This window comes from Furipterus horrens, unplaced genomic scaffold (genome assembly GCF_987537825.1).
Source record: "Furipterus horrens unplaced genomic scaffold, mFurHor1.1.pri manual_scaffold_10, whole genome shotgun sequence".
NCBI classification, from domain to species: Eukaryota; Metazoa; Chordata; class Mammalia; order Chiroptera; family Furipteridae; genus Furipterus; species Furipterus horrens.
Window position 1 is genome coordinate 35,941,893 of NW_028327180.1, and position 19,496 is coordinate 35,961,388.

Consider the following 19,496-nt stretch of genomic DNA (forward strand, 5'->3'; position numbering starts at 1 on the left):
CTTGAAGGAGAGCAAAACTGAGAGAAGAAACAGGGCAGGGTGGAGACAGCATGTGAGTGAAGGCAGAGGACATGGAAGAACCTTCTTAGGAAAGGCCACTAGTTCTAGACCTGGGACTCCAAGGTCAAGCAGTGGGTCCGTGAAGCCTTTAGAGGGCTGCCATACAAGCATCACACCTCCTCACAGCTATACACAAAGTGAGAGTTCAGCATCCTTGACTTTCTCCTTGCTCTACAGCATTTCTTTCTAGTCCTAAAGGCCTGCCTACTTTCACTGCCCTTTGAGAGGCCCTGGGAACAAAAACAAGGCAAAGGACTCACCTCTGCACCAGGCCACCCAGTAACTCCTACGAATCCAGCTCTGAGCGGAACTCCTGGGCCTTGGAGACATTCTCCCACTGTGATGGGGAGAGCTCCTGGTTCGGGGCTGGGCAGGCAAAGTACTTCACTTACTATTTGAATAGACACATTTTCCTTGCATACCTACTAGGAGCCAGGCAACCATGAGCAGGCCATTGGAGAAACAAAATCAGCCCAGGCAAACTCCTAGTGTCCAAAGAACACGCAGGAGAATTGGGAAGACCAACAGGTGAACCAACAGTTAACACCAATCCAGCAAGATTCATGCAGCAGTAACTTGGGAGATATTTCTGCTACTACTTTTGCCTGCAATGCCTGAGCACCCAGGGTGACCATCAAAGACACAGGGCATTGGCCCCACCAGGCTGTGGGTCTGGACACTCAGGTGTGGCTGCTTTATCACATGCCCTTAAGAAAGTCACTTTCCATGCTGGCCTGTGTGGTTCAATTGGTTGAGCATCATCCTGTAAACCTAAAGGTCCCAGATTCATTTCCCAGTCAAGACACATGCCTACCTACATTGTGGGTTCGGTCTCCGGTCAGGGCACCAGTGAAAGGCAACCAATTAATGTTTCTCTCCCTCTCTTTCTCTCTCCCTCCTGCTGTTGCTAAAATCAATAAGCATGTCCTCGGATGAGGGTACAAACAAATAAACAAACAACAAAAAGAAAGTCATTTTCCTTCCCTGAGTCTCAGCCTCCCCACCTGTTAAATGGGTTTGATCCACCCACCTTGGAGGGGGCTGAAAAGATCGATTGAGACCATCTAACAAAGTGCTTTGAAGAGGCGCAGAGCACCATATTCAGTTGAGAGCATATTAAGTTTCCTAATTACCATGAGGAAATAGCATTTTATAAAGCACACCCACAGGCCAGACCACAGTTTAAAAGTGATGCCCTCCAGCAGAGCCGGACCATAAATTCCTTAGTTTGCTTATGGGATGGCTCCTGCCCTTCCCATGTGAACCGCATTTCCCACGGATGTCAGGGAAAAAAGAAATGTCATGTCTACAGAAGGACGGAGCCCAACTTTCTCCACCTCGGGGAGGTGGGGCTCAGAGGCCCTGGGTGGCTGCGGGCACGGGGAGTTCTTTCTTCACAAGAGAATAAAACGTTGACTTCCTTAATAGGCAGCTGGTCCAGATTATGCCCTGGGTTCTATTCTGCAGCTGCAGGAAATCAGAGCCTATTTTTCCCAGCCCCATGTGTTTATTTCTATTCTCCACAACCTCGGGCCTGGAAGTCAGAATAAACAAGCCTAGAGGAGCTGTGGTGTTGCAGGATCAGGCTGGGCTTCCCCCCTCTCCTTCTATTACGGGCAGAGCTCTCTGGGCTTTGGGACCCTCCTGATGCATGCCAAGCAGGTTCTAGGGCATTTAGGGATCAGCTCTGTCCATCCCATTCATGCATTCACTCACTCATCCATTCAGTACAATTTGTTGAGTACCGCCATGCGCCAGACTCTCCGCCTGCACATGGCACTGTGGGCGGGGGGGGGCACAGGGTGCTATGGTCCTGGCGTTCATGGAGCTTATACTGGTAAGTGAAGAGAGACTTGGAAAAAGAAATGGCAGTGTAATATTTCTCATGTGGAGAGTGCGTCCTGCGGCCACCAGGCTGGGAGATCTTCCCAGAGGAGGTGACAACTATGTGCCTTACTCACAAGACCTGACAGCTGTGTAGCTGGGACTTGATCCCAGATCCATCCCTTCAAACAGTGCTCTCAACCCTGGCTGTGCATTTACATCACCTGTGAACTATTGGAAACTATCTCCCCCACACTGCTGCTAGATGTTAAAGCATCTCAGGAGATTCTTCCATGCAGCCCAGGGCAGAGATCCACTGCTTTGATCCAAGTCTCTTTTCCTTACTTTTAAAGACAATAATTACTGCAACTCCCATAGGGCTGTTTGGAGATAGATGAAAGGTATTCTATGTACGGAGAGGGATGTTATTAAATATTTGTCTTAAGTATTCAGTCTGACAGTCATCTCTGTGGTTTCAAAATGAAAGGACTTTGCACCCTGGCCAGGTGGCTCTGTTGATTGGAGCATCATCCCATACACCAAAAATTTGAGAGTTCGATTCCTGGTCAGGGCACATACACAGGTCCCGGGTTTGATCTCCAGTCAGGGTGCATACAGGAGGCAACTGATTAATGTTTCTCTCTCTCTCTCTCTCTCTCTCTCTCTCTCTCTCTCTCTCTCTCTCTCTCTCTCTCTCTCCCCCCTTCCTCTTTCTCTAAAATCAATAATAAAAAAAATCCTTGGGTAAGGATTTAAAGGAAGGAAGGAAAGAAAAAAGAAAGAAAGAAAGGAAAGAAAGAAAGAAAGAAAGAAAGAGAAAGAAAGAAAGAAAAAGAAAGAAAGAAAGAAAGAAAGAAAGAAAGAAAGAAAACAGAAAGGACTTTGCTCTTCTCCCAGGCTCCACCTTATAGCAGCCATATGACCATCAGCAAATTACTTCACTTTTCTGGGCTCATTTTCTTTTCTGTTAGGTGAGAGCCATAATAACTAACTCATGGAGCTGTTGCAAAGAATAAACAAGCAAACATATGTATGAAGTACGTTGCACAGTGCCTGACTTGTAGCAGGAACTGAATATACACGAGTTCCTTTCACTGTCCGTCCTTGACCTGAAATCTCTCCTGGCTGGCACCCAGACCTTGGCTTGCTGTAGCTGGGTGTGAGGGCAGCTCCGAGCCAGGTGTGGACAAGCTCCGCAGGTAGTAAGTAGTTCTAAGACTACCCCAGCCCTGGAAGCTGGTTCTGAGATGGTAGCCACTGGCCATTAAGCTGTCCTCCCAGACCCGCCGAGGGGCCGGGTAATGAAGCCACTCCCGTAGTTGTGCTCCCACCAGATGCTGGAGAAAGTGGGAGATATTTCACATCTCTCTCCCCACTTAGAAGCACAAAACCCAAAGCATATGGAGTGAGACAAAGGTGGGGAATAATTAGATGAAGAAACATTGGAGCCATTTGGAGATAATAAAACAAGATGCTGGTTTAAAAATCCTGGAATGGATTCCCAAGAGATACTGTAAAGTTCTCTTCTGTCCCCAGAGGCAGGATGAGCAACTGTCAGGCGTGGTGCGGAGTGGAGAGGATTCCTGTGTTTGAAGTGGGAGGGGGTTGCACAAGCTTCTTCCGACTCCGGGGCTCAATAGTCAAAGCCAGGGGAGTCTTGGGTGGACCCAGCCTGCTTTGTCTGGGACCTTGCTTTTCCTATATATGTACTTAGAAGGCAAAGAGAACAAACAAACAAACAACAGCAACAGAAGTCACACGCATTTTGAGAAGAGAATCCCCACATATGAGATGTGTAAGGTCTGTGCTAGGGGCTCCTCAGTGGTTTCAGCCCGTGCCACATTCCTGGACCATTCCAGAGCTGCCTTGCTTAACGAGTCCCATCCAGCTCACACCAGAGAGCAGAAAGTTGCTGACAGCAGGAGCTGCCCACCCGAAGTCCTTGTCCCCATCCCCTAATATGCTAAGGAGCCAGGAACTGCACCCTGGGGAGAGCAGAAGAAGCTAGGAGTAGATTAATCCAATTGGAGGATGACCCACCTCCACCCTGCTCCCCCTCCCCATGCAAGGGGGTTGCTTTGCAAAGAAGATTTCGAGGATGCATTCCTGCTCTGGCCAGTGTATCCAATCCATCCTCAGCAAAGCATGAAGACCCCTCAGAGCTGACCCAGATGTTGCTGGGCAAAGTGCTGACTGGCTAGGGCTGTGAGCTCACAGTGAGAGGTGTCCATAACTTGCCACGTGCTCTTGCTCCCAGCCACCACCATTATGCCCATTTTAAGGAGAGGGTAGGTATAGAAAGGTCACATCTGGCCAGTAGTGGAGCCAGAATTCAAACCCAGTGCAAAAGTTTAGATCCAGCCTCTTTCCACTCTCTCCTGTTGCCTCCCCACAGGGATCACCACCACCGTGTTTTCCTCCCTCCAAATTCCCCAAAACACCCAGGGCCCAAGAGGCAAGTAGCTAAGAAGCCCTTAGATCGATATATGTTGGATTCACAAATGCTCTCTTTGGGTATATTTAGTGGCAAGGACCAGGGACTCGTTGGGTCCCTGAAAGTAATAGGGACAAGTAATAGTTAGGACACCTTCTTTAGAAGATCAGGACTCATAATAAAGGTGGGCCTTGCAGAGCCTGGAATGGGAAGGCCATTCAGAGGCACAGCAGTTCTGGGGCCACAGCACTAGGGGTTCATGTCTTCATCTTCAGTGTCTCATCTTCAACATGGCTCATTAATTCCTGTCCCTGTTTCTTTTTGCTTCTGCTTCTGCTCAGCTCTCTCCATTTCCCCCAGCTCAGAGTACTAAGAGAATCTGGTGGACCTGCCAGTTATCATGATAGTAATTTGGACAGAACTTTTGAGCCAGAGCCATCATTCATGGCCTTACCCATGTGTAGGGAAGCGCCCGTGGGCTTCCACTTCGACCAGCTTGTCTAATGCCAGTCTTATCACATCTGATGTTAAAGATAAATAAAGCCAGATGATAGTTCAAGTGGGCAGGACAGATTTTAATCAGTAATATACAACTGCAATAGGGAAGAGAGAGACCACCATGATCTGAACTCAGTTTTAATTTGTAGGGAGGTGACTGGGTATTTTAAAGAGACAATATGGGGACAGGGAAGGGGCGGAGTGGGGGCTCAGTAGATCAGGAATATTCAAAGTTACAAAAAGCAGGAATGGGGTTGGTCCCTGTGAAACCCATCTGGTGCTTATCCAAGTTGGGTTTCTCCCCTTCCAAGGAGGCTGGGAGGTATGGCCCTGTTTTCAGGTGTTAGCTGGACAAACAGTGAATTCTTCTGATAACCTTGAGTTTTCTCAGGTAGGCACTGTAAGGGAGGCTAGGGCCATCCAAGGGATGTGGCTTTGAGCTGTTAAAAATTATGTTAGTGTTTTGTTCAAGTCTTTATAAGCCAAGGTGGAGACTAGAGTTTGGCCAGGAAGAGAATCTTTGCCACTGATCCCCTTACCAGCCCTGGGAAGTGAGTGTGACCAGTGGAGAAATGAGGAAGATAGAGTGTCTTAGTGCCTCCAAGACTTAAGAAAAATAGTGGCAGCATGCCTTGACCAGCCCCCAGCTAGTCCCCTCCTGCTGGCTCATAGCTCTCCTCACTAGCCCCCACTGCCTCAGGTCCACTCCTGTGGCACTTAGTGGGGACATCTTCCAATTGTCTTTAGCATTTTTACATGCAGAGAAGCAGGGTTAACATACCTCTGTGTCTCCATGGCTGGATCAATACCTGTTTAAAGATCAAACAATAATAGGCAGTCTAGAATGATCTACAGAAAGGCAGCACAAATAGATGCAACCCAGAGTCGGGACCCTCAGGAACTGTGTGAACCGTGAGTGCAGTCTCCTTCCTGGGGCACCGCCACTCCTGCCCGAGCTGGTGGGATCGGTGCGTGGGCACAGCACCCACTCTCAGCAGCCAGGCACGGAAGATTAAGACGGGAACCAGAGAGATACAGAAATTGTGAGGCATTCGTCTGAGGATTCCGACTGTACCCACTCACAAAATCATGCACCCAGCCATCCATCTGGTCTTCATCCCATCTATTCATAAAACATTTGCTTAGTGTTTTCAGCCAGCTAAGCATAATATTAAGTATTGAGGGATCACGGACAAAGAAAACATCATCTCTCTTTGCAAGGAACACTTCGCTAGGGAAAATAAGATATGTACATGTAGCCCTCAGAGACAGAGCTTTTCTTGAGCTCTCTCAAGCTGTGCCCTCTGGTCTGAGGAGTGCCAGCCTGCCTCCGCCTTGGCCCTACAGGCTGAACCTCGAACCAGCTTAACTCTGTGGTATGGCTTAAGCAGGACTGAAAGTGGCTGGCTTTGGGAAGAGCAGTGGTCTAGAAAGAGAGGGACCTGGCATCCCAGTAACAGCCAGTTACTTCCTCTCTCTTAACCCTCAGTTTCCTCATTTCTAGATGAGGGGTTTGAACTGGGTAGTCACTGAGGTCTCCACCAGCTCTGACATTCTGTGCTCTTATCTAGAATGCCTCAAGGACAAATATATGCATCCTCAGCACCTACTACAATTTTCAAATGTGGTAGGGATTCCCTAAGTGTACCTGGATGGATAAGTAAGTGAGTAATATAAAAAGAAATGCATACATTGATAAAGATACCTATAAAGAATTAATAAGCATAAAGCATCTTCAGCACCCCAAATCTGTGCACGAGAGACAGAATGGCCCTGGACTTCAATGAATATTATCATGTTCCTCAAAAGCTAAGGCTGGTTTTTCTTCCCCTAACATGTTCATTTTCAACACAAACTCAAAAGTTCACAAGGGCATCCTGCCCTCTTGCTCCTCCTATAAGACTAGGGAGAAGCCAAACTGTTTCTATGAATTTGGGGTAAAAGCATTATAGTTCAAGGGTTACTGTAATTGTTTTTAATGTCACTTGGATCAAAGTCATGAAGTAGAATGAATGGAACCTGCCCAGAGATCTCATGAAAAATAAAGATGCTGGGAGAAAATAAAAGGTATAGACAGAATTGGCTCAAGAGTGAAGTGTCAAGTTCAGGCCCCAGCTCTTCTAACTGTGGGATGACCTTGGGCAAGACACATCACCTCTCTGGGCCCTGTTCCTTGTGTATCACATGAAGAGTTTAAATTATGTGATCTCCAAGTATCTGCCAGCTGGAAGATTCAAGGCTTCCCATCACTTGTGATGATTAGAAATGCACAAAGACTATGGGACTATTACCTAAAAGTAGCTCCATGCACTAAGTAATGATGACATCTATAGCCCACAACTAAGGTTAAGAAAGTTGTTACTGGAGATAGCCCCCCAAAATGCAAGGCTTCCTAGTCCAGACACCATGTCTGTTCTTCTCCATGATCTGATCCCATGTGCACCTCAGCTAAATTTACTTTCCTGAAGGGCCAGGTCAGGACTGAACCAGATCTACGATCCTGTTTCAAAGTGTGGATGAAGTCTTTGTGGTTGGTGCCAGGAGTGTCTTGGGTAATGGGCAGGGTGGGTAGAACAGGTCATGGAATGAGGAGGTGGGCTCTATGATCTGATGCTGCAGCTAGGAAGAAAGCTCCAGGCAGTGGTTAGAACCACTGATGGTCCAGAAAACTTGATAGTGAAGTGATCAAACCCTTTGATCTGGGAGAAAGCAAGGAGGCAGCCCAGCTAGACAGGGCCAATTCCCTCCTGGGTTCTTTTTTTTTTTTTTTTTTTTTTTAAGATTGTATTTATTTATTTATTTTTAGAGGGGAAGGGAGGAAGAAAGAGAAGGAGAGAAACATTAATCAGTTGCCTTTCACATGCCCCCAACTGGGGGCCTGGCCCGAAACCCGGGCCTGTGCCCTGACCACAATTCCCTGGGTTCTTTACATCAGCTTCTCTCTGAGCTTTAACTTGAAAGAATTATTCTCTGTCTGCTTCTCTGTGTAGAAGGGGAAAACCTCTGACCCCAAATCTGGGGCAATAGGAAAAAAGACAGAGGGCCTGTGAACATCGGGGTGTCCCTGCCATGGGAGTTCAAGGAAGAGCTCTGCCCAGGTCTCCCCATCTAAGATGGTGCCTCCACTCACTCCATTCCCATCGGTGCACTCATACTTGGCCAGAGTTATATTTGTATTTGTTTTTTAGCTCTATTGTTCATCTTTCCCACTAGAATATCAGTCTGTGAAGACAGAGACTATGTTCCTGGATGTACCCACAGCTCCTAGAACAGGATCGGGCCCCTAAGAGATGTTCAGTCACTTACTTCGCTGAACAAAGATGTGAATGGAGTGAATTCAAGCTGCTCAGACCCACAGAGCCCTCCTGCCACTTTCCTCTACATATGACCCCACACTGGGGCCCCCTTTGGAAGCGTCCTGGCCTGAGGTGGCCCGCTGCCACCGTGAGGAGGTGCTGACGGAGGAGAGGCAGGTCTGTGAGAAATCAAGGCTGACGTCTCAGCCAGGGCCCAGCCCCCCGCCGGGCGGTCAGGCAGCATTTGCTGCCCCCGCTCTAGGTTAGCATGTCATTACGGCTGCAGGGGGGCTTCTCTGTCTCAGCCTCGGCCTCTGCATTCCAGCTTCTCACCAGGCTTTCCTTCTCCAGATTTTCTGTGTTCTCCTGCTCATCCTCTGCCTTTTTTGACAACCTAGTGGGAGCTTGTGTTCTCAGTAAATTAGTATGGGGGGAGTGGTGAGAGAAGCAGGGTGCAGAGAAAGTGGCCTTACAGATTTTGAGGAGCCTCTGCAAACCATCACCCTGTACCTTTTCAGAATCTTGGGAATGGTGTGGTTTCCTAGGGACTTCATTGGGTCCCCTGTGTAGAATGTTCTGGGGTTTCCCAGCCTGGGCAGCATGTCACAGATGCATGGCCAGTCCTCGCTCCTCTCCTTTCTCATGTGGGACAGATGTGGGGTATATCAATTCTGCCATCTCCTCCAGGGGCAGGTGAATGTCTTTGACAAGTCATAGTCATTGGAAGCAGGAATTCCCCAGCCAACCTAGCCGAGGAAGAGAGAGAGAGAGAGAGAGAGAGAGAGAGAGAGAGAGAGAGAGAGAGAGAGAAGTCCAAGGCTGCAGTACTTGTTGGGAGCAGAACTCCGTCAGGTTTGCTGTTTTCTCTGGCAGTTTACACAGGGGTTTTACTGCATTATGTCACCCACTTGTCACTGCGTCAAAGTACAGTGTCTCCACCTCCACCCTATATGTCCCAGCTGATTTCTGGCTGCAAAAAAAGACAACTTTGACATCTTGCTTGGCCTTGGAATCACTGAACAATGGAGCTGAAAGGAACATCACAGAACATCTAAGCCTGTCCCTTCCAGTGCCAGTCAACAGAATCATTTGGGACACTTGTGAAAAATACAGATCCCTGATTGCTGCCACTGAGATTCTGATCCAGTAGGTCTCAGTGGACCCGGGAATTTGCATTTTCACAGGCAGAGCACAGTGGATTTTCGGGCAGTGAAACTAATCTCTGTGACACTATACAAGTGGATACATTTGTCCAAACGCATAGAATGTACAACATGTGGACTTCCGGTGATAATAACATGTCAACGTAGGTTCATCAATTGCAACTAATATACCACTTCAGCAGGGAATGTTGATAGTGGGGGAGGCTGCGCTTGTATGGGGGTATATGGGACACCTCTGTATCCTCCTGTCAATTTTTCAATGATCCTAAAACCGCTCCAAAAAAGTACAGTCTATTCTCATAGATACAGAGAACAGACTGATGGCCACCGGAGGGGAGAGGCATTGAAGGACTGGATGAAAAAGGTGGAGGGATGAAGTACACATTGGTGTTTACAAAATAGTCACCAGGTTATGATAACTCTGAATGGTACCAGCTGGGTCCTGGAAATATCAGGGGAGGTGCTTTGTGAAGTGGATGATCATCTGGCTACTATGCTGTACACATGAAACACATACAAAATAATACTGAATGTAAACTGTAATTTAAAAAAGAAAGAAAATGAAGTCTAATAAAAGAAACTAAGAGGTGGAGAAAGAAGGCTGCTGAAGGGCAGTGGTGATGCCATGATTGGCACTGGCCACAGTTTGGTTATGGCTGTAGCCCCTGGCCCCCCTTCCTGATGCAGAAGCGGGGTTGGTGGAGGGGAGTCAGGGAAGATCCCTGGGGGTGGGGGCTGGTGTAGCCAGAGCAGAGTAGTGACTGTGGGCTGCTCCCAACAGGTGGCTTGGAGGCACTGATGATCCGGCTGGTGAACGGCTCGGGCCCCCATGAGGGCCGAGTGGAGGTGTACCACGACCGGCGCTGGGGCACCGTGTGCGACGATGGCTGGGACAAGAAGGACGGAGACGTGGTGTGCCGCATGCTGGGCTTCCGTGGCTCAGAGGAGGTGGCCCGGACAGCTCGCTTCGGGCAAGGTAAGATGCCTTAGAGGAAAAGGACGCAGGGAAAAGGCCCAGGAGTCCTAGGACCGGTCTCCTCTCCAAAGCTGAAGCTCCCTCTCCAGCACTCCTGTCATGTGACACTGGCCTCTGCCCGATCCTTCCCGCAGCAGGAAGCTCACTGTCCCCCAGCCAAGCCGGCCTGTCTTCAGATAGTTCTGATCATTAGAAAATTCTTTCTTTGCCCAGCTCATGGTGCTGAACGGCTAAAAGGACTTGTGGTATGGCATGAAAGGACGGGCCATGTGTCCTGTCCAGATAGGAAATGGAACCAGGTCACATCCAGACTGGCCATGGAACCCCCCACTCCTCACAGATGCCTCTCTTCCCAACCCCACGATGGGCTGCTGCAGTTCTTGCTTGGAATCCTGTTCCTGAGACCTCAATCACTATTATGGACTGAATACTATTCATATCTGCCCCAAATTCATACGTTGAAATCCTAATCCTTAACATAGTACAGCATTAGGAGACAGGGCCTTTGGGAGGTGATGAGGTCATGAGTGGAGCCCTCATGATGGGATTAGCACCCTTATAAAAGGGACCCCTAAGCCCTGGCCAGGTGGCTCAGTTTGTTGGAGCATCATCCTGTACACCAAAAGGTTGCAGGTTTGATTCCTGGTCAGTGCACATACCTAGGCTACGAGTTTGATCCCAGGTCAGAATGTGTACAAAAGGCAACTGACTGATGTCTGTCTCTCACAACAATGTTTCTCTCTCTCTCCATCTTCCTTCCTCTCTCTCTAAAATCAATAACTTGGGTGAAGATTTTAAAAAAATCAAAGGACTTCCTAAGAGCTCCCTTATCCTCCTTCTGTGAGGATACACAGAGAAGTCTGAACCTGAAAGAGGGCCCTCACCAGAATCCAGTGGTGCTGGCACCCTGGTCTTGGTCTTCCAGTATCTGGAATTGTGAGAAATATTCTGGGCCACCCAGTCTATGGTACTCAGTTCCAGCAGCCAGAGCAGACTAAGAATCACATTGACCGAAAGTGACTCTTGGTGGAATCTGTTGTGACAGCTGGTGGAGAGCAGCCACTTGGCCCCACACATACCAGCTTCTCCACTTGAAAGGCCAGAGTGCACAGGGGGTTCAGAGGGTCCCGCTCCACAGGGGCAGCCCACCTGGACAGAGCACTTGCCTCCCACTTAAAGTCTGGGACTGGATTTCAGCCGTTTTTCTTCAAGAAAAACTGCCTTTTTGTTGGCATAAGTAACAGAAACAGTAGAAACAGTTCTTGCTTGTCAGTGTTTGAGCCTAATGATGACTTCTTCCTAATAAGTGGAAGTAAAACCTTTTTGGGGAAAAAAAATGTCAAAAATTATTTTAGAGAAACCAAAATACAGCTATTTGAATGTCATGGGCAGCATTAGCCTAAAGCTGAGACTTTGTGGCCTTTTTCATTCCCCCTTGATTTTTATATCATATGACATGTGGAGAAGTTCTAAAATTGCAACTTGGTTCTTTCAGCCAGTCAGTGGGAAGCTGGACTTGCTTCCATGCACACATCAAATTTGTACCATTCTTTCCCCATCATGGTCGAATAACTCATGTCATGTGATATTTAAGACCTTGACAGGTGGGCAGTCCAGGTGTTATGAATTGGTGCCCAGGGGGAAATGGGGGCCTGGGGAGGGGAAGGCACCCAGCCAGCCAAGCCTCATCCAGCACCCATTCTCCCAGCCCAGCCTGCGCTCCCTTCTTTCCACAATGGTTTCTAGGTACCGTCCATGGTCCAGGTTCTGGGCTCAGTGAGTCAGTAAACCTAGACTCTGACCTCAACATGCTCAGTGTAGAAGTGAAGGCAGATATATCTATAGGTCTTGAACAGCGTCGTAAGGGCTATCAGGCCAGAGCAGCTCTGAGGGCAGAGAGGGGACACTCGCCCCTTCTGGCAGCAGGCAGGACTGTGCATCAGTCCAGACACCCCTCTGACCACAGCCTCCTCCCCCACTGGGGTCCCGACTCTCAATCCCAGCATGCCCCCCCTCACCCTCACAAGGTCTCCCGAGCCCTCAGCCCCTCTCTCTGTCCACTTTCACCACTCCTCTTCCCCTTGCCTTGTCCCCTTATCTTCTTGGGCCCCACCTGGAATCTGTCCCTCCTTTTTGTTCTCAGTCTCTTGCTTGGGACCTCGGGCAGGGTAGGATAGTGCTTAGGAGCTCAGGTTCAGGAGTCACACCCAACTTAGAATCTCACGTCTGCCACTTGCTAGCTGGTGACCTGGAGCAGATTTCTTAACCTCTCCAAGCTTCAGTCCTTCCATTTTTGAAAGATGATTGCAAGGATCAGGTTTGGTTTCCTTAGCTTGGTCCCTAAGGCCCTTCCCTCATCTGCTTCCTGCCTCTGTCTCACTCTTCAGCCATATGAACTACTTGTGTTCTCTGAGCTCACATAGCTCTTCCATGTCTATTCGGTCTGGGATGCCTTTCCCTTCTCTCCTTCTAGCTAATTCCTATTCAGCTCTCACAGTCAGCTCAGTTATCGCCTCCCAAAGGCTACTTCCATCCCCCTCTCCACCTCTACCCCATTCTATGCTATGCTCCCAGCGCGTTTTCTGTGCATGTCTCTACCACAGCACCTCTCACGCTCTTCTATCTTTGATATCTCACGGGTTTCGCCTTCATAGCTCCAAACCCCAGAACTGTGGCCTGGGACATAATAAGCACTGGATAAACATGAGAGGGAAGGAGAGGAGGGAAGGAGGAAGAAATGGAAGAAGGAACTTCTGTGCCTGCCTGCTCTGAATCCTCCCCAGCATTATACAAGAAATTGTCAGGCCCTAGCAGTTCTCTCAGTGGTCCGGCACCATCAGAACTTTCCTAGACAGGGCTCAGTAATCAAATTATCAGTCTCTCTGGGAAGAGCCAAATGAGAAAGACTTCAAAATGTTTCATTTTAAATTGGTTCAAGAGCTCTTGGAGAGGAAGCGAATGTGGATAGAGAAGATGGAGGGGCAATGGCTGGAACGAGGTCTAGGAGGAGATGGATGGTATTAGAATCTAGCACAGCTGGGAATTCCACCGGACATGCAGAGGAAATCTTTCTGTGAGACAGACAGACAAAAAGGAGGTGAGGATGGGTACAAATGCAGACAGGCTTGCAGGCAATAGTAGGTGCATTAGAAGTGTCCACTAATCAACCCTGGCTGGTGTAGCTCAGTGGATTGAATGCTGACCTGAGAACCAAAAGGCTGCTAGTTCAACTCCCAGTCAGGGTACATGCCTGGGTTGCAGGCCAGGTCCCTGGCTGGTGTGTGAGAGGAAACTGATGGATGTGTCTCTTGCACATCGATGTTTCTCTCTTCCTCCCTGCCTTCTCCTCTCTCTAAAAATAAATAAATAAAATCTTTTAAAAGTAAGAAGTGTTCACTAATCATATTGTTATTACCACTTTTTGCCCTTTTCTTTTCCTAAGAAAAAGTTCAAACACTGGGAGATGGCTTAGTGCAAGGCTCAGCAAACACTAAAAGGCCAGGCGGTAAATATTTTTGGGCTTTGTGGGCCAAGATGGTCTCTCTTACAACTCAACTCTGCAGTTGTAGCACAAAAGCAACCATAGACCAAATGTAACCAAGTGATGCGACTGTGTTCCAATAAACCTTTACTTACAAAAGCAGGCAGTGGGCTGCACTGGCCCAGGGTCTTCCACCCTCTGGCTTAGTGATCATGCTGCATGCTGTGTACTGTGGTTCTATAAGGAACAAGGACTGGATCAGCTGGATAACAGAGGCCTGGGTCATAGTCTCTTACCCTTAATGGTTACGGGACAAATTACTTGACCTTTCTGGGGCCTCAGTTTTCCTAGCTCTTAGACATCTGTTCGATAGCTATCCTGCTGACCTCTGTGTGAAGCTCCCATGGAAGCCTAATAGGATTCAGTGTAACTTATTCTGTCGTTCTATATTACTCTAAATATATATACAGAAGCTCAAATGTCAGCTCCATGAAGCAGAGAGATTTTTTTTCAATGTTGTTCTGTCTTTTCTGTTCAATGACATAGTCCAAACATCCAGAACAGTGCTGAGCACAGTATAGGCCCTTAAATATTTGTTGAATGAATGAATGATAAGGATCAAATTAAGTCTCCACTGACTCATCCCAGCAATATCACCTTCCAACAGCCCCTAGTGCTCTAAGGGTCAGAAGACCTGGCCTCTAGTCCCAATTTTGCCTCCTCAAGATAAAATGTCAGCCCGGTGCTCCATGATCCCAATCTATAAAGTACAGAGCAGAGGACCCCAGCCTGCTTACCTGACAGGGCTTCGTCAGGGAGCTAACAGAGGGAACCTGGACGGGAGTACACACCTGATGTAGGGCAGGGCTTCTTGGACTTGAATGCATGCGTGAATCATGGAGACCTTGTTAAAATGCAGGCTCTGATTCAGATCTGGGTGGGCCCAAGACTCTGCATTTCTAACACGCTCCCAGGTGATATTGCCGCTCCTGGTCCTCAGACCACACTCTGAGTAATCAGAGGTCAGTTCTGCAGCTAAAGTGATACTTGGTACCTGGGAGGGTCATGACAGTTCTTACCTTTCTGACATGGCTAGGAACAGAGATGTTTTGCAGGCTCATTGACCCTTTGACCCCAAGCTATATAATAACTGCAGATATTCAGTGCTGCCGATTGAAGGACCCTACTCTCATTTTATTAGCTCTTGCATGATGAACATTAGCCAGGACTCCTTGGCCAAACACCAGCTTTAGTTTGGAGCTTCGTGATCCTTTATTCGCATGTGGGCTGCTAACCTTGGGCCTGTTCAGTATTCATCAGTCCCCTTTATTTGCTCCTTTATTTGTTTTGGGTGTAACTAATCCCACGTTGCTCTTGGCCTGCAGCCTTTTCCTGGGTAATTTGTAAACTGACGTGTTTTCCAGGAGACATTTAATCTGCAAATTATTGGTCGGCCTCAAAGGGTTTATTGTGTAAGAGGGATAGGGAATCCAGCCAGGGAAGAGGTTCTGGTGAAGAAATAGCATCCAAGAAGACAGTGGAAGGAGGCCCCTCCTCCCACCTCTGCCCTGAATTCACTGCTCTACGGTCCCGTGACGACAGATGTTGCAAATCTCATCATAACAAAAATATTAGTTCATGTGATTGACTTAGGGTTTGCCCCATGGAGTTCAAGAGTGAGTGACAGTTTTAAGGTTTTAACAGTCAGTGCTCACAATCCCTCTGAAAGGAGGGGTTGTCTGGTTGCTGAGAGATGGGATGGTGGAGGGAGGCAGAGCTAGCATCGGAATATAGGGCCCATTTATGGTCTCATTTGAATTGCTCAGGTTGACACAGCCAGTAATGCTGAAACCCATTTTATGACCTTTAACCATGCTTTTTGGTGCCAGCTCACAGACCTCACAAGTTAGGGTGCTGGAGTGACCAACCAACCCAGTTTACCTAGAACTTACCCAGTTTTAGCACCCAAAGTCTCACATCCCAGGAATCCCCTCTCAGTTTTAAAATAAGAATGGTCCCCCAGATGAGACCAAGACTTGAATCGAAGTCTGTCCTATTTTGCAAAGTCCCACTTCCTTTGCTGTGCCGGTGCTTCCTGCCCTTGTGTGCATAACTGGGTTGAAAAGTAGGTTCCAGTTCAGGAGGTCCAGGGAGGGGCCTCAGGTTTTGCATTTCTAACAAGCTCTGGGTGATGCCGATGCTGCAGGCCAGGACCACACTTTGAGCAGCAAAGCTCTAAGCATCATTTCCATAGGAGCCCTGAAGCTCAACCACCCTTGCAGAGGGCCCCCAAGCGGGTTCCCACCATGCAGGACCAGGCACGGCCATCAGCCCGGAGAGCCCACCAGAACCATGAGTAAGAGTCCTGCCAGTTCATCACTGGGGATTCCAGGTGACTTCTGGTGCAGCCCACTGCCCTCTCCACTGACCCCTCTGATCTCAGACAAGCCCTCTCCATTCCCTCTTGGAGCCTCACATAGCTGCCCTGTTCCCCTGACATTTATTGAGGGACCTCAGCGCCAAGTTTGTTTCTAAGGCTCAGGTACAACCCTGGGAAAGTCATCTAAAGGCTCCCCTGCACGGGCACATTCAGACCAGTAGGTTGATCCCCTTAAGACCTGGGTAAATAGAGCTGACTACAGGCAAAACTCAAATAGATTGTCTTAGGGACCTTGTATTTTGGGGACTGACCTAATTACTACAGTTAGGGATGCTTCTGCCTGCCGTCAAATATATGTCTGCTTATAATGTTAACTTCTGGGGTCCTCTGCCATTCCAGCACCAGTATTTGGGGCTCATAGAATAGGAACCATCTAGGTTAAATTTCAAAATATTGGAGATAATATTAGCCTTAAATACTTGGTAATGGGTCACAGGATCTGTCCAATCCAGTATCTGTTTGACATTGTCCCTCTGATTTGGCCCTGCCTGGGTATTCATCAACAAAGACTACAATGTACCCTATCTCAAAAGTTATGCAGTGTCTCATATACAGTGTGGGCCTGGAAGGTGGTTAAACGTGGACTTGAGTTCAGACTCTGCCACTTAAAAGCTGAGCAACCTCACAACTGGTTGCTTTCTGAGCCTCAGTTTTCCCATCTGTGAAATGGGCTTATTAATTCCCATCTCACAGCACCATAGTGAGAATTGGGGAAGATCATGTGTAAGATGCCTGATGCATAGCAAATACTCAGTAAATAGTATCACCACCACTCTCAATTATTGTTATTCTGCCCTCAAAAAACTGAGCCCAGCAGATAGGTATTTGATCTTGGTGGGGTGGAAAGGGCAGATGAGAGCCACTAGATTTGCCAGGACAGCCTAGGACAGCCTGGTCGAGGAAAGACAGAGCAATGCTCCCATTTCTCTTATGTCCTGCTCTCCGGCATGTCTGCTAAGAAACCATATTGACCTGTCTCCACAGGCACAGGGCGGATTTGGATGGATGATGTCGCCTGCAAGGGCACAGAGGATACCATCTTCCGCTGCACCTTCTCCAAATGGGGGGTGACAAACTGCGGACATGCTGAGGATGCTGGGGTGACATGCATCAGACACTGAAAGTGGGCACAGCCAAGGTCCGGACCCTACTGACCAGCCTCCTTCCTGCATTTCTGGGGTGGGGCCATGCTTTGGGGCTCCCCTGATCTTGCCTCTGCCCTGCCCAGTCCAACCTCCCCCTACCCCACATCTCTATCCCAGGACTGCAGTGGCCTGTAGTCATTCCCCTCTTGGATATCTGCTCCAAACTCTAACTCTGGGATCTACTGCCTGCTTCTCCCTTCCACCAGAGTTCCTGAATGTGGAGTCTTGGTCAACTGGATTGCCACTTTTCCCAGCCTTCTAAGCACCAGGCATCACGCCGCAGTATGCATATTCCCTTTGGTCTGTTAGTTAGGAGGGAGGTAAAACAGCTTTCACTCTTTGGATAATTTCCACACCTCGGTTCAGCCAAGAGTTTTGACACCTTCCTTCCCAGCAAGAGACAATACTAAATGACTCATTTTCCCCTCCTTATGCCGCCTCTGCATCCTTTTGTTAGCTTGGGGAAGTGACAGCTATAGGAGAGGGAAATGTAAGTCATAGGCAGGAATTAAGTTGGATTTGGATAAGGAGAGTGAAACTAACATTTATTGAGTGACCACCACATGTGCTACATGGTAGCTTGGGTGCTAAATTTATTTGCCCACTTTGCAGCATTTCTACAAGGCATGTTAGCTTAGGTAAGACCTTACCTCCATTCACCTGGCCTACAAGTCGTGACATTGAGAACGACTGAGACCATTGTTTCTGCCTGAAACTTAGTGTGTCTTTGCTAGGCTTGAGCAAGAGGCTTATGGTGCAAAGCCTGTGTGCCTAGAAGGTTACAAACGCCAAAACCTATGGAGCATGAGTGCACAATCAGACATGACCGGCTCCCAGGCCAACCATCCACACGAAAGGAAAGGTTGTTGCAGGGTGACATGGGGGCTAGTGGGGTTAGACCAAGACCAGCACTCAGTCATCTGGCAGTCAGGGTTAAAGCCAAGCCTCCTGTGTCTCAGAGCTCTTTGGAGGTGATGGTATTGAATCTGGATGTGATCCTATGGTCAGGAGAACATGTGTCCTAATGGGTCCTATAAGAGTAGAAGGAAATGAGGATTTCTTATAATCTCCAGGAGAAGAAGGGGCCCTGGTCTTTGGCAAATCCTCAATCTGCACCCCTCTCTTAGTGATAGGGGCATCATATTCTGCTTTTGACACAAGGGGGAGGTCAAACTGGGCCATCCACGTGTTCTAGGACTAGGGGAGCTACGTGGTAGCGAGGGAGTACAGATCCACCTCATTCGGGGGAGTCACAGACTCACAGGCCTCGGACACACCTCAACCTGTCATATCAGGTGAGCATCAGCCTTCCTGGGGAAAGTGGCACCTGGGACCCTCCAGGTATGAGACCAAGAAAGTTCTTGTCTGACAACTAAGTCAATATGTGCTATTGGTTGTTCTTTGCTTACAATATGCTTGTTATTCATTAATGTCCTGATGATCAGAGACTCTCCTTCTGACCAGTTGCTATGTTTACATAACTCGCATGTACTCATGCATTTTTTTCCCAGAGCCAATATATGTATGCATATATAAACATGGCACTGTTTACTACATAGCTCAGCACATTGCAAAGTTTGTATTAAAAAAAATAAAATACTAAAGGTGGAAAGATATCACATTGAATGAAATACATTCCCAAGTTGTTTCTAGCAAAGAACCCAGTTACCCCTCTGTTGAAGACCGGCATGACCTTCTTACTTGGTCTTTTCATTTGGGAAACCACAAGTTTTGTTTTACATCAAATAAAAATGATGGTGATAAGTGTTTGAACCTTAAAATAAAAGTCTACTAGTTTACATACCTACTTAAAAGGACATGGAAATCCCCATGGACCTGCATTTCAGGGACTGAACAAAATTAGGCTCGGCCTAAAGTACGTCAGATCTTTTGTAAGGAAGAATTTCAATAAAGCTTAAAACATGTCATTGACAAGCTTTGTGTCCCATTTTTTCTCATGGAAACCCAGTGAACAAGGAGAGGACTGATGAAAAGAGCTCATTCCTCAGTGGGGGTTATGATAGAATGGGCATTTTATGAGCAGGTGCCTTAGTACTTCTGGAGGACAATAAGCAACGTAGACCAAGAACATGGTGGAACATGATGTCTCAAGCCTTGTTTGGTCACTTAAGGAAAGGGTCCCAAGGAACGGAACAGTAATCAAGGGCCAGCTTATAAG

General features: G+C 48.0%; 1 protein-coding gene across 1 annotated transcript in view; it reads left to right on the forward strand.

Annotated features, from left to right (window-relative positions):
• The window catches only part of SCARA5 (scavenger receptor class A member 5), a 94,703-nt gene extending 76,905 nt beyond the window's left edge, over positions 1–17,798 (forward strand). The window contains exons 8-9 of the mRNA XM_090289041.1: positions 10,057–10,251; positions 17,157–17,798. Coding sequence (XP_090145167.1) covers positions 10,057–10,251; positions 17,157–17,293 — 332 coding nt within the window. The 3' untranslated portion in view covers positions 17,294–17,798. The remainder of the gene's footprint in view (positions 1–10,056; positions 10,252–17,156) is intronic.
• Positions 17,799–19,496: the final 1,698 nt, after the last annotated feature.